This window comes from Agelaius phoeniceus, chromosome 4, assembly GCF_051311805.1.
Source record: "Agelaius phoeniceus isolate bAgePho1 chromosome 4, bAgePho1.hap1, whole genome shotgun sequence".
Classification (NCBI taxonomy): Eukaryota; Metazoa; Chordata; class Aves; order Passeriformes; family Icteridae; genus Agelaius; species Agelaius phoeniceus.
The window spans coordinates 27,817,219-27,831,498 of record NC_135268.1 but is presented as its reverse complement, the minus strand read 5'-3'; the positions used below and the strand labels follow the sequence as shown (position 1 = coordinate 27,831,498).

Genomic DNA, 14,280 nt, shown 5'->3' with positions numbered 1-14,280 from the left:
GGTCTGTTGGAAAGTAGGAGGGCTCTGCAGAGAGACCTGGAATGGTTGGATGGATGGATGGGCAGAGTCCAGTGGGATGAAGTTTAATAAATCCAAGTGCTGAGTCCTGCATTTTGGCCACAATAACCCCTGCAATGTTACAGGCTGGGGACGGTGTGGCTGGGCAGTGCTCAGGAGGAAAGGGACCTGGGCGTGCTGGTTGGCAGCCAGCTGAACATGAGCCAGCAGTGTGCCCAGGTGGCCAAGGAGGCCAATGGCATCCTGGGCTGTGTCAGGGATGGTGTGGCCAGCAGGAGCAGGGAGGTCACTCTTCCCCTGTACTGGGCACTGGTGAGGCCACACCTTGAGTGCTGTGTCCAGTTCTGGCCCCTCAGTTTGGGAAGGACACTGGGATGCTGGAGCGTGTCCAGAGGAGGCAACGAGGCTGGAGAGGGGCTTGGAGCACAAACCCTGTGAGGAACGACTGAGGGAGCTGGGGGTGTTTAGCCTGGAGAAAAGGAGACTCAGGGGTGACCTTGTCACTCTCTGCACTCCCTGAGAGGTGGCTGTAGTCAGGTGGGGGTTGGTCTCTTTCTCCAGGCAGCACTGAACAAGAGGACGCATCCTTAAGCTGCACCAATGGAAATATAGGTTGGATATTAGGAAAAAGTTTTTCACACAAAGGGTGATAAAGTACTGGAATGGTCTGCCTGAGGAAGTGGTAGAGTCACCATCCCTGGATGTGTTTAACAAGAGACTGGATGTGACACTCAGTGCCATGGTTTAGTTGAAGTTTTAGGGCATGGGATGATCTTGAAGGTGTGATTCTGTGATTTTGGTGTTGGCACAGCTGCTTTTTGGAAGTAACATAGGGGAAAAATTTGACAGGCAATATCTTCTTAATAATTACTCAAATATTTTTAGGGTATATCACAGATCAATTTACTGTTATGTAACTTCCTCTTCTAGCTGCCTGATGCCTGATAAGCTGCCACACAGTCACTTTAAAGCACACATTAGTCACTGTGACTTCTCACTGCCCTGTACTGAAAGTGGTGACTAATCTCTGGGTCTGACTTTCCATTATGAAGTGCAACCTTTACCCTCTGTAACTAGGTGGAGGACTTCACAAAATAGTCTAAAACATTCCTGCCTCCTGTGCTGGATCCCCCTTACCTCACAGCCGGTGTCTGCAACTTTTGAGTCAGCTAGGAAAGACTTGAGGCATTTGTTGTGCTGCTAGGCTCTTAACAAATCTTTAGACTTTGCTGTCTCTTTGAGAAGAATCTTGGTTTGGATAGTGGTGCTTAAGCAGTGTCTCTGAAACTCTAGCAGAATGAAGGAAGCCAGCCTGCACATAAAAGCCCAATCCAGAGGCTTATTTTGGCACTCATTTTTGGCATTTTGTCTGATGAAACTGAGGTAGAACAGTGACTTCCATACTTTGTACAGTGTTTATAATAGGCTTTTGTAATGAATAGGAGAAGGTTATGAGCCAAACAGTTTTTTTGCAATGTTACAAAATATGCAGTGGTAGAGAACCTTTTTGCCTTTATTCAAAAGCAGCTGATTCAGAGCTAAATATCACTTCAGGTTAGCAGACCTTTCTGTGCAGATCTGAAATACTGAAGCTGTCTCATTTTAGAGAGTATGGGTTAAGCAGGAAGAAGACTTAATCTTATTTTTCTGGTATAAAAAAGTTGTGAGGGAGTCTTTAGGCTTTAACATTGGAATAACATTAATACTTTCAGCTCTGTTGAAAAGGGATTTAGCAGTGTGCATTGTCAGTGAAGGCAGACAACATTGTCCTGAGCTGTATTTAATAGGAATATCGTCATTATTTATAGGGAAATGATTATTCCTCTCTGCTCAGTACTACTTGGCTGTCTAGAATACTGTATCTGGTTTTTGGTCCTTCACCCAGGCAAAACATGAGATGGCCACAAGGCCAGCAGAGGGACCATCAGGGTGGTCAGGAGGCTGGAGCACAGGCCTGGGAGGGGAGGCTGGAGGAGCCTGGGTTGCTTCAGCCTGAAGAGGAGCAGTCTCAGAGGCACCTGACTGCAGCCCCTTCATGCCTGCAAGGATGCCATCGGGAACATGGGGACCAGGCTCTTCAGAGCACTGGGGAGATACAAAGGCTGTAACTTCTAATAAGAAGTAGATACAAAACCAGTAGATTTAACAGTTAAAAAACAAGGAAAACAGCAAAAATAAGTCCAGCTTTCACTGTGAGAACAGCCATGCAGTGAAACAAGCTGCTTGGGGAGGTTGTGCTTCTTTGTAGGCATGGAAAGTACAGCTGGATTGAAACCCTGAGTCACTGCTGATCCTGGCCAGAGGCCCAGGGACCTCGTGAGGTTTCTTCTAACCTGAATGATTGTTTGTTCTGCTGGTTCTACAGATGTATGACTGACCATTCTCAAAACACTTGTTTTAGGGAAGACTGTTAACCTGCAAATAAAGCCAACTTTGTCATGTACATATGGTTTATTTCTAGAATGAGTTACGGGAGCACTAAAAGATAACAAATATTTGACAGCTATTGTGATATTGTTTCTTGAAAGATAAGGGTAATACTACTCACAAGGAAAATCTAGCTATGTCATGGTGTCACCTTTAAAGGACATGAGACTCTTAGTTACCAAATACAGTCCTTCAGAGCCTGGGGACCAAACAGTTCAAGAGTTTGAAGATCCCTTCAAGCACTTAAGGCGAACCTACTCAGCAGTGTTCAAAATGATAAAAGAGCTTAAAGATACTTTTTTTCCTTGCTTGTTTAGTTTCTGAGGACAGGTTGGATGGGGCTCTAAGGACTTGCTCTAGTGGAAGGTGTCCCTGCTCATGGCAGGAGAGTTGGAACTAGATGACCTTTAAGGTAATTTTCAACCCAAATCATTCTGTAGTGCTACAAATGGGGGTTTTTTGGGTGTTTTTTGGGACATACTGTTTCAGAAACCTGGCACTGTCTGTAGAACACACTGGGACTGGGTAATGAATTTCTAGGAAAATGAAACCTAACATACTTTTTACTATTAAGAGGTATGAAGAAACAGAATTCCACAGGACTGGTAAAACTTGGTTTCTACAAATGGAAAACCTGTAACTTTGAAGCTTTTTCTACTCTATTTAGTGTAGGGATTTAGTCCTTAAAGATGTCTTCTAGTATTAAATCTAATACTACATATTAGTAATCCTAAATGAGGGACTTACAAAATCCCCCTCTCAGGGTAGACAGAGTAACTACTCTGTCTACTGCTGAAAATAACTGTATATGATGTAAATAGCTAATTTTTTTTATAAAAAAGCTAACATTTACTGCAAGTGATAATGTGATGATAATGAACAATACTTCTGTAATCCAGCTTTGTTTTACTTGCAATTCTTTAGCATCATAGCAGTTGTCTTCTGGAGGTTTTGGGTGGTGGTGGGCTTGTTTTTAATTCTTTCCAGCAGCCTGCATGCTGTGAGATGAACATATAGCCTGGAAGAAGGGATAGTGAGATCTGGAATGCTTTCAAAAATCAAAATTAAGGAGAAACCCCTAAAAGGAAGTTTTTATTCATTGCTGTCTAGATAACAGTGGTAATCTGGCTTTTTTAGTTCTAGTTCCATAGATAGTCCTAAAAATTTAACTGATCAAAATACAAGCTAGCAAAAAATTGTCTGCCAGTAACTGCGTGATAAGTTACTTCAAATTGTAATTTGTTTGCAAACCCTTTTTCTTCAGTTACCAAATACAGCTGTATCAAATGTTTGATTGATTACCAGCCTTAGCAAAAAGCTTTAAAATAGTACTATCAGAAGTATTTTCTATTTTGTATATGAAAGTATAGCTTCTCTTTATGTCAGAATAGATCAGTCTCACTGTTTTGGATATTCTTGTTCAAGTAGTATTTAAACAGTAGGTTAAAGAACTGCTTATTTGAAAACCCTGTGCAAATTGTGACTATTCAGTCCTTCATAAATTATAGAAATTAAAATATTTTGAGAGATGTGCAAGTTCCAATACTGGATGAGAAATACCGTTTGGGAGCTAACTTTATGTGAAAATGACCTTTAGATGAAAATTGGATGACTAACAAGCTAAATAAAACTCTGTTATTCTTAAGTTCTAGCATAAAGAGCCAAATGCAGACATGCTTTCTGATGCTTGTCTCAAAGCTGTGCCCTCCCATCAACTATTTTCTTTCAAATGACAGCCTAATGGGGATGAAGAAAACTAAGGGATGCTATTTGCATGGGAGCAGGTCGGAGCTCATGATAAAATATTACGGCACTTCCTCTTTTAGCATCTTGTTAATTCTAAAGATTTTCTTTGAAATGTTGTTCCTTGAGGCAGTTATTATTTTTGCTGTAAAGCTGCTGCTTAAGAAACTCTGCTTCTTGATAAGGTAACATTCATTTTTAGAAGGTATAGAAGTGGTTCCAAAAGGAAAACTTTTTCCTAAAACTTGGAGGTATCCCTTATAGGAATTTTATTTATCCTTTTGGGTTACTTGGCCAGTTTTTTGTGAGTTTGAGACTTCCCCAGTAGTTGCTCCCTATTTTAGAGCAATTTAGTATGCTTTTCAGACCTAGGTGTTGGCAGGATGGCCAGATGTAAGCATTGCTGCCTGGTTGCTGAAGGCCTTCTACTAGGCAGTTTGTGGGCATCTTCTGGTTTTGATATGGGGATGTTTTGGATTTGACAAAAAATCAAATGGATATTTTATCAAAAGGATCATAAGGACAACATGAAGCTGAAAGGAACCACTTTGGGTGGTGAATTATATTTGAATTGAGGACAGGAACTTGGCAGAAGAACCTGTGGACTTCTAGGGAGTTCCTTTTACAGCCAGTTGCAGAGGATGATTAGGCTGGTGGTCCTCTGTATCTGTCACTTCTCTGGCCAGTCAGATTGGCAAGGGACTGAGGGACTTTTGTCTTTTTCATCAATAGAGTTGCTAATTTCTTTTAGAATATAGAAGAAAGAGATTGCAAAGGTACTATAAAGGAAAGCACTTACCTTCTTACACATCACTCATCAGATGATATATAGCACCTTTAATTATCAATGTAAACAAACTTTTGGCTGCAGTATGCACTCTGCTTGAAATAATCTTGATGAGCCATCAGAAGTGGTAGATCAATATGCCTTACAATCCATTTAAAAGTACCAGGAAGGAACACGACTTTCTCCTGCAAGCTGTAGCTATAATTGTTTTGCTTAATAGGTTAATATGAGAACATGAGCACCACTTGACTTTTTAGGTTCTTATGTTATTGTTCATCTGTACTTCAGATACTCTTTGATCTTTAAAGCTTGGATGACATTAAATATCTGAAAGTAAAATCTTTCACTTATGTCACTAGGCACTAGGTTAGGTATTTGTGGGGAAGAGAAGGAAATAACTAAGGTAGTTTGCTCTCAGTTAATGCATAATTCTAATAATGTTTCAACTGCACAGGATGTAATATTTACCAGGTTTTGCTGATTGCTGCCTCAGTGGCTGCTATATGTAACAGAATGGTGAGAAGTGGGGTCTTGACTTAGTAGATGAATGTTAGGTACATGCATTCCAAAACATAAGCAATTGGGTTCAGTTTTTTTTCTCTACTGTCACTGAAGTGTTCTGTCATATGCTTAACTTTAGTAGTAGACAGAAGGAATAGAAGAGTGTGTGTATGTTAAGAAAAAGACTTGTGAAAGCTGAAATACTATTCTGGTATAGTTTTGAGTAAGGCTGTTGCTTTTGTAGATACTCTGAAAGGGTATTTTTAGTTGTAGGAAGCATCAGAGAAGTTCTGGTCTGGCTAATGGGTTAAACATGCCCTTAGAGATGCAGAGATCCTGATATGATTGGTAGGAGGGAGAAAAAGCATCAAAAATCACCACTTGTTTTCTTGGGTGTCTATTGTTTGCATGTGTTGTGTATGGGTAGTTATCATACACTTGTTGATCAGGAATTTAGAGAATGTCAACTAATGGCAGTGGATTTCAGAAACACTGCTGAGTGATAAATTTAGAAATGCTTCTCAGCTATTTCAGTTTTATTTATATGAATCTCATATTTGGGATCTGAACTTTTACTTCTCTTTTTCAGTGGTTGGAGCAGCACCCAGAAAATCAGTGAGATTTACGTGCTGACCATGTTAAATGTCTTCTCTGGGTGGGATGAGGCTGGAAGGATCAAAACATAATCACTTTACTTTCCAGGCTCTTTAGTTTAGATTGTCCTGTAAGCAGGTGGCATGTTCTTAAGCAAGTCCTGTGGTGTATGGTTAGGGAGACTGGCAGCTCCAGCTGCCATCATGGTGAATTAATTGCACACAAAGCATGGCAAACTGGCAACCTGCAGTTGGCATCCAGAGACTTGAGGGGGTAGCAGTGTTGAACTTCTCTTGCAGGAACCACTAAAATAGGAGAGAATCACAATTTACTGGTAGATGGGGAGCAATTTGTACATGGTAATACTATTTTTGTCATAGGAGCTGAACAGAGTAAGAAAAACAGGTACATCACAGCTATGGTGAGTAAGTGGTTTCACAGAACTTTAGAGATGGGGAAATGGCCTTTATTTTTACAGCAAGATGTCTTTGCTAGAGATGAACTTCATTCTTTGCTCCTTGTAGAAAAACTTGTTATAAAACATATCACCTGGTTTTAGCTTGCAAAACTTTTATGAATTAGCAAATGCAGCCTGAAATAAATCCTGAGTAATAATGACTCTTTCTATTTGTTCCTGTTTAAAAACCATCTATATAGATTTGTTTTTAAAGTAGCTAAAGGACAAACACAAGTTCATTTGTCATCTGTTCTGTGTGTAGTGTACCATAACTAAGAATCGAATCCAGGGATATATTTCTCAATTATCTGAAATTTCAGACATTTAGTGGGTATTACAATGGCTATATAAATGCATTTTTGACTTGATGGAATATTCATTTAGAGCTAATGAAATTTAATGGAGCTATCTATTGAGTAGATTTTCTAGATGAATCTAAATTAATTTATGCCCTACAAAGTTGAATTCTGTAGTACCCTAGTACCCTTCTGGTTTTTTTTCCCCATCACCTGAACTGACAGGATTTGTCTGATGGGTTGTCATATAATGACAACCCATATTAATATCTATTAATATCTGTAGCAATCCTATGGTCAAAATCAGGATGTTTTGCATAGAAATCTCTAAGCAGTAAAATTCAATGTTGCTGCAAATATGGAGCAAATTTGGATGTTGCTCCAAATATGGATTAATTCTGATAACTGATAAAGCAAGGGATGTCATGATCATTAAAGTCTGTGGATCTTGTCCTTTATAAAAACCCCAAGCCTAAGTTGGTACATATAGTTCTTAAACTGATCTGAGATTTATCAAGTAGGAGTTTGCTTGAATTATTTCACAATAATTTGCCTTTTGACTGTGTTTCTGAGTAGACTTGGATGATGGAATTGAAATACTTAAAAATGCCTGTTCTGAGAATATTTTGTTCACTGCTGCATTACTAGTTATGAAGGCCCTCAGTATCTGTTTTGGGATTTTTTTTGCAGATGATTCAGCTCTAGAAGAAAGATTTGTCTTTACGAATTCCTTTGAAAGCACAATGGATGCATTTTAGAGTTCTACAGAAGTCATCTAGGAACAAGAACATTTGACTTTGAGGAATAACAGAGTTCAGAGAGCCCAGAAATTGGTCACTAATAAAGCCTCCTTGGCCATACAGCTTGGAAATGAATACCATTGAGACAGCAAAGCTTGAAGAGCACATGGAGGGTCAGCCAAATGAGACTTCTAATGGCTACTCACGACCTACTCTCTCTGTCAATGAAGAGAACCAAAATGGCACTAGCAAACCAAAGGGCTTGTCTAATGGCTTGCGAAAAACAGCCAAGAAGTATCCTGATTACATCCAGATTGCTATGCCTGCTGAATCTAGGAACAAATTCCCTCTGGAATGGTGGAAAACAGGCATTGCGTTTGTCTACGCTCTCTTCAACTTGATCTTAACAACTGTCATGATCACTGTGGTCCATGAGAGAGTACCTCCAAAGGAGCTAAGCCCTCCCTTGCCTGACAAATTTTTTGATTACATTGATCGTGTGAAGTGGGCTTTTTCTGTATCAGAAATAAATGGAATGATACTACTTGGATTATGGATATTCCAGTGGTTGTTTCTTAGATACAAGTAAGTTAGCAATATTTTTTTTCTCTGCTGTATGTTTACATTGCTCATTTTGGAAAGAAGTCATACAGTAAAATACTTTACAATATTGTAAAATAGGGCTGGCAGGAAAATAACAAAGGGATGGCTTGTTTACCAAATGTTCTAGTGTCTATGCCAAATATGGAAATACAGGTTTTCTGATTACTGAATAATGTTTTTGAATTTTGAATTTCTGACACCTATGTTGTACTAGTCAAGTTAATTCTGAGATTGGGCTTTTCAAAGTGTGTTTACTGAAGTGGGGAAGTTTAAACTGGGGAAATCATGTTGGTTTAAGAAAACCTCATCCAAATTTGAGGAAGAACCCACTGTCCTCTACAGCTAAATAGAAGTTTTCTCCTGTGTCTTTCTTAAACTACATATATTTAAGTCAAGAATGGGGTTATAGTATGGGACTAAAAAGGAAAGGTCACTGAGTTGAGGAAAACTGCCTGGCCACACCTGTAAGTTAGACTGAGGCCATCTTAAATTGGTGGGAGCTTCACAGTATAAGGAGCTAACAAAACTAAAAGTGGACGAGGGATATTTTAATATTTGATTCAGAGAAGTGTGTGGTGAAGAGCTGGGGTGGAGCTGCTCTTTCATTCTAAGGATTCAGCTATCAAATGTAACTGTTGAATATCCTGCATGTAAACTTTGTACTCAATCTGTTTCCCCCTTTGCTTACTTTCAGATCAATAGTGGGACGCAGGTTCTTTTTTATAATAGGAACTTTGTATCTGTACCGCTGTATCACCATGTACGTTACCACCTTACCTGTGCCTGGAATGCATTTTCAGTGTGCACCTAAGGTAAGAGTCTTTGCCTCTTGCTTCTTGCCTTAGTCCCTGCATCAGTCCTGATGGCTCCTTAGATCAAATAGAAGATAATGTTTCAGGTATTACTAAATAACACAAATTACTTTCAGTTGATGTCTTCAGAAACATATGTAGTGATAAACCAAAAATTGTGTGATAACAGAGCCTCAAATTGTTGATGGATTTAGCTGCTCCCTTTCAGAACATCTTAGGTTGAAATAGTGCTGCTACTAAACAATCAGTTTGCTTCTGAGGCTCAAGCTAATCACTCTTAATACTGTAGCAATATCTTTTTCTTATGTGGTAGGATACTCAAGGTCAATACTGTAATTCATAGCCTGATATGCAAGCTTTTGTTGCTGTATCCCTGTAAAAACCCACACTGTTATGTGCTTTGCCTAGTTTCTCACACTATTTGGTCAAGAGCTATTACAATACCTGAAGTCAGCTGCCTGTCTTGGTTTCCAACCTGCAAAATGGATAGGAATGTGACTTAAACAAGTTCAGCTGTACATGAACTTGTTACAAGTACATGAACTGATACATACAGAAACATGGATGTACTAATAGTTTTACAAAAATATTTTAAAAATTTAATTACACTGGAATTAAATGGTGACATAAAGGAGTTGTTACTCCCACTTTAGGTTACTAATAAAAAGTTGTAGACTTAAAATTCCTTGGAACAAACTCTGTTGTGTTAGCTGTACTGAAAAAAAGTATTGCCAGTTTAGTGGGGGAATAAATTTGTCACCTCTTGGATAAGATCTCTAGTCTTGAGTTACAGCATCATGGCTGTTGTCTTATACATTGAGACAACTTGGGGATATAGTGGATGAAATAATTCTCTTGCAAATCAGTGTCTTTTTGAAAATGCTTTATTTAACTGCCACTATTGTAAAGATTTAATGGTTTTGTTCTAGCAGCTTGGGGAATGACTATGTAATAGACTGTATTGAGGAGTGAGAAGAGGTAATCAAAGGAAAATGCAAATGTGTCTGCTGAAAGTGCATTTTGCTAGCATGAAACCAGGATTAATTACTTAACTTTGGAAAAACAGTTGATGGTCATTCTTCTGGATTTTTTTAATATGTGAATAGTTTTCTGATTGTGGAAAACAGTTATCTGTTTTTCTTGGATTTTTTTTTCTAGAATTAATTTAAAACAGCTAGATAAAACTGCCTAATATCTATAAGAAATCAAAAGCTGGTCCTGATACATGCTTTAAAAATGTACATCCTCCAAATAGGAGTTAAGTCCTGAATGAGTTTGTTATTAAATCTAAAATGGAGTGAGTTTGAGGGTTTTACTCAGTAGAAATACTGGTCAGCTCTGGACAGAATAACAGAATTTGTATGCAAGGTTGTTACTGGTTTTTAATGGATTTCATTGATTATGTCAACTGCTGTGATGAGAGATCTGACCTTACAAGTTTTTTATGTTTACCTTTTCAGTATATTCTGCATTTCATTCTCATACAATGCATATTTTAAAATAGCCTGGGAAAGTATAGACGGAATATAGACTGAATATAGATTGAAAGTATAGACAGCATGCTAGTGTTACCAAACTGATCTTTATCACCTGTCAACTTGGAAATGCATGCTTATTTGTTTAAGAATATGTGAAAGAAACCTGAAGAAAATTAAGATAATTTGTCCTTTTATCCCTGTCTCCCTGACTCTACATGTGTTTGGGCAAGAAGTTTATTTGAGTCACTTATGATACTTCTTTCTGGTGTTCTAGTTGAACGGAGACTCTCAGGCAAAGGTTCAGAGAATCCTGCGATTGATTTCTGGTGGTGGTCTATCCATAACTGGATCCCACATCCTGTGTGGAGACTTCCTGTTTAGTGGACACACTGTAGTATTAACGCTGGTCTATCTGTTCATCAAAGAGTGTAAGTGATTGTACTTCAATGCACTTTCTTGTTCATATTCATTGTACCAGGAAAACGAATGACAAAAGTATGTGTAAAACTACTGCCCTCCAAAAGTTGTGTGAGTTGTACACAGACTGTATTTATATGGGTTTGAGACACAAATTAAGTGGAAATGGAACTGTGGCTCTGTAATAAAATCATAAAATGGTTAAGGTTGGAACAGACCACTGTAGGTTATCTAGCCCAAACTTTCTGCTCAAGCAGATTTCCATTGAGCACATTGCACAGGATTGTGTTCAGACAGTTCTTGAATATTTCCGGTGAGGGAGACTTCACATTGGTGAGGTTTCCTCTCACACTTCTCCAGTCTAAGCAGGCCTATTGTCCTGTTGTTACTCATAAGAGAGGTGCTCCACTTTCCTAATCATCCTCATAGCCCTCCACTGGACCTGTTCCACGTCTGTCTTGTACTAGGGAGCCTGGAACTCCAGATGTGCCTCACCGGGCTGAGTAGAGGGTCAGGACTACCCCCATCAACCTGCTGGCAGTGATCTTACTAATACAGCCCAGACTACTCTGCCCTTTTTAGCCATGAGGGTGTGGCTCATGGGCAGCTTGGCCACCAGGACCCCCGGGTACTTCTTGGCAGAGCTGCTTTCCAGCACGTTGGCCCCACCCTGTAGTGGTGCACTTCTGTCCCAAGTGCAAGACCCTGAACCTGCCCTTGCTGAGTTTCAAAAGGTTCTGCCCATGCCCATCCCTCCATGTGTGAGATCTTCTGAAGGACAGCACAGCACCACTCAACTGAGCTTTGTATTCTCAGCCAACTTGCTGAGGATGAACTCTATCCCTTCATCTAAGTTGTTGATGAGTAAGTTAAACAATACTGGGCCCAGTATGAAGCTTTGGGTTGAGGTAGACTGTGCCACTGATTAAAAACCCTCCAAGCCCTGCCATTCAGCCAGTTCAGTCCACCCTCACTAATTGTTCAGCCTTGAATGTGATAGACTCCAAATCACAGATTTGAGATATTCTTCTTTGAATAGTGATTTAAGATGCTGATTATAGTCTGATGATTCTTAGACTTAGGTCTAAGAATCATCGTTGTTGGCCTTGTTTTGTCTGCTACATTGTATTTTAATCCTACTTACATACTCAGTTTTACCAGGAAAGATGAAGACAACCCAATATTTTCTGGGCTATTTTCTCCTGTACTTTATAATATAAAGGGGTTGGTGCAATTTTATCATACAAATTTTTGTAATAAGCTCTTTGACTGCTGCCTAATTGTTAGGCATATATTTCACTGAAATTGTGCTCTATAAGTGAGAAATGCATAGCTTTCCTTTTTTTACCTCCCATATAACAATCAAAATGTTATCTGAACCAGGGCATAAGCCCTATAATTGCTGTGAATTAGAGGCTGCTTGGGGTGGTCTTTTTTGCCCTTTCAGTAACATGTCTTTGGTATAAGATGCATTCTGAGGATTTTATGTCTGGCTTAGCGGAGTTTTTGCTCTGCTCATCTCTTCCTTCCATACTCTCCCATTTTTTCACTTATTCTCTGCACACCACATTTTTTTCACCAGAATAGTTATTCATATTTTTAGCCTTGGTATGTCTGACTTTCTCAATGCTGTTTTCATCAACTTCTTGAGATTACTTGGCTTCTTATCTTAAAAAAAAAAAAAAATCAGTAGGTGGAGATCTGTCTGCAGGGTTTTGGGGAGAGTTAAGAGAATATTTTTGACACTTGCACCAAAAAGTGGCACTGCAGTTATTGTTTTAAACAGGCCTCTGAGAGCCTACTGGGTAGGCTTGTTGAGATCAGTAACTTTTCTGCTGGTATTGTGTGAAAGTAAAGGCTGACCATTGCCCCACAAGGCAAGAGGTGCCAAAACCTCCCACTGTGAGTGAAATGAAGCCAGTTAGCCTGTCAGAAGTTATGAATGATCACTCAGGGCATTTTTCAATAGGGAAAGAAGTACAGGAGAACTTTTCCACTGAGGTGGCTGAAATGCATTTTGAATAGCTTCGCTTCCATTTGTTAAATCTTTCATTAAAAGGTGTAAGTTCACATACTGCCCTTTTCTGCACAGTGCATTTTGTTTCATAGAAGTGAGGCTTCATGCAAATTAATTAAAACCTAAGAATTAAAATGAATGTCTTTCTATTTAATTTGTGATCTCTGCTCAGGTTATATCAATTCTAGAGACTTGAGTTTACTCTAAAACAGATTGTGAAAAGAAAAGATTAAATACAACCAAGTTAAATAACCAAAGTGTATGTTTTACCTCAATTTTGTCTCTTCCTCTGCACCCTAAATTCTAGAAATTATTTAACTGGAAAACTAAATTTGACTAGAAAATAGGTGGCAGTATTGTCTAGTGCTCTTTAAAATGAGCATCTTGTGCTCACTTTAAAAAGTAAGAACACCGCAGTAAGTTTGTGTAATTCATTATGTAGATTCATACAAATCAAAACAGGGGATCTGTACCAGTGTGATATGAGTTATGTTTTCAAAGTTAGCAGTCTTAAATGAATTTTTTTATCTTTTCCCCTTGCTTTTGTGGATTGCTAGAATAACAGATGACTTTTTGCTGTGTTTTTCCCTGTCACTTCCCTGTCTCACAGACTCACCACGTCATTTCTGGTGGTATCACTTAATCTGCTGGCTGATGAGTGCTGCTGGCATCATTTGTATCCTGGTTGCTCATGAGCACTATACTGTAGATGTCATCATTGCCTACTATATCACCACGCGGCTCTTCTGGTGGTACCACTCCATGGCTAATGAAAAGGTGAGTGGCCTTCACAATCCATGTGTAGCCTGCATTTGTTAAAATTGCCTGAAGGTTAAAGTAAGTTCTTCATCTCAGAATAAAAAGATGTTCCATATTGAAGTTTAATCAGAATTGGCAACGAATTTTGCTTCATTATTATTTAAGTAAATAATATTAATTTGTCTTTAAAATATTTTTGAGTTTTTGAGGTTTTAATGCTAATCTTTTTTGAGCTAATGAGGTTTTAATGTAGTTGATGTATAGAATACCCCTTCTTTGTCTCAGCTTATGAATAAACAGTAGTTGAGTAATAAAATTTCTGGATAACTGAAATTACCTAGACAGTCTCAAGCTGCATCAAGGGAAATATAGGTTGGATATTAGGAAAAAGTTTTTCACACAAAGGGTGATAAAGTACTGGAATGGTCTGCCCGGGTAGGTGGTGGAGTCACCATCCCTGGATGTGTTTAAAAAAAGACTGGATGTGGCACTCAGTGCCATGGTTTAGTTGAGGTGCCAGGGAACAGGTTGGACCCGATCTTGAAGGTCTCTTCGAGCCTTGTGATTATGTGATTGCTACAATTCTAATGACAATTCTTGTGTAAATGTCGTTAAAGGTACACAAGGTTGC

General features: G+C 38.9%; 1 protein-coding gene across 1 annotated transcript in view; it reads left to right on the top strand.

Moving 5' to 3' along the window:
* The window catches only part of SGMS2 (sphingomyelin synthase 2), a 31,179-nt gene that overhangs the window by 14,587 nt on the left and 2,312 nt on the right, over positions 1-14,280 (top strand). The window contains exons 2-5 of the mRNA XM_054633670.2: positions 7,514-8,148; positions 8,861-8,978; positions 10,731-10,884; positions 13,501-13,667. Coding sequence (XP_054489645.1) covers positions 7,694-8,148; positions 8,861-8,978; positions 10,731-10,884; positions 13,501-13,667 — 894 coding nt within the window. The 5' untranslated portion in view covers positions 7,514-7,693. The remainder of the gene's footprint in view (positions 1-7,513; positions 8,149-8,860; positions 8,979-10,730; positions 10,885-13,500; positions 13,668-14,280) is intronic.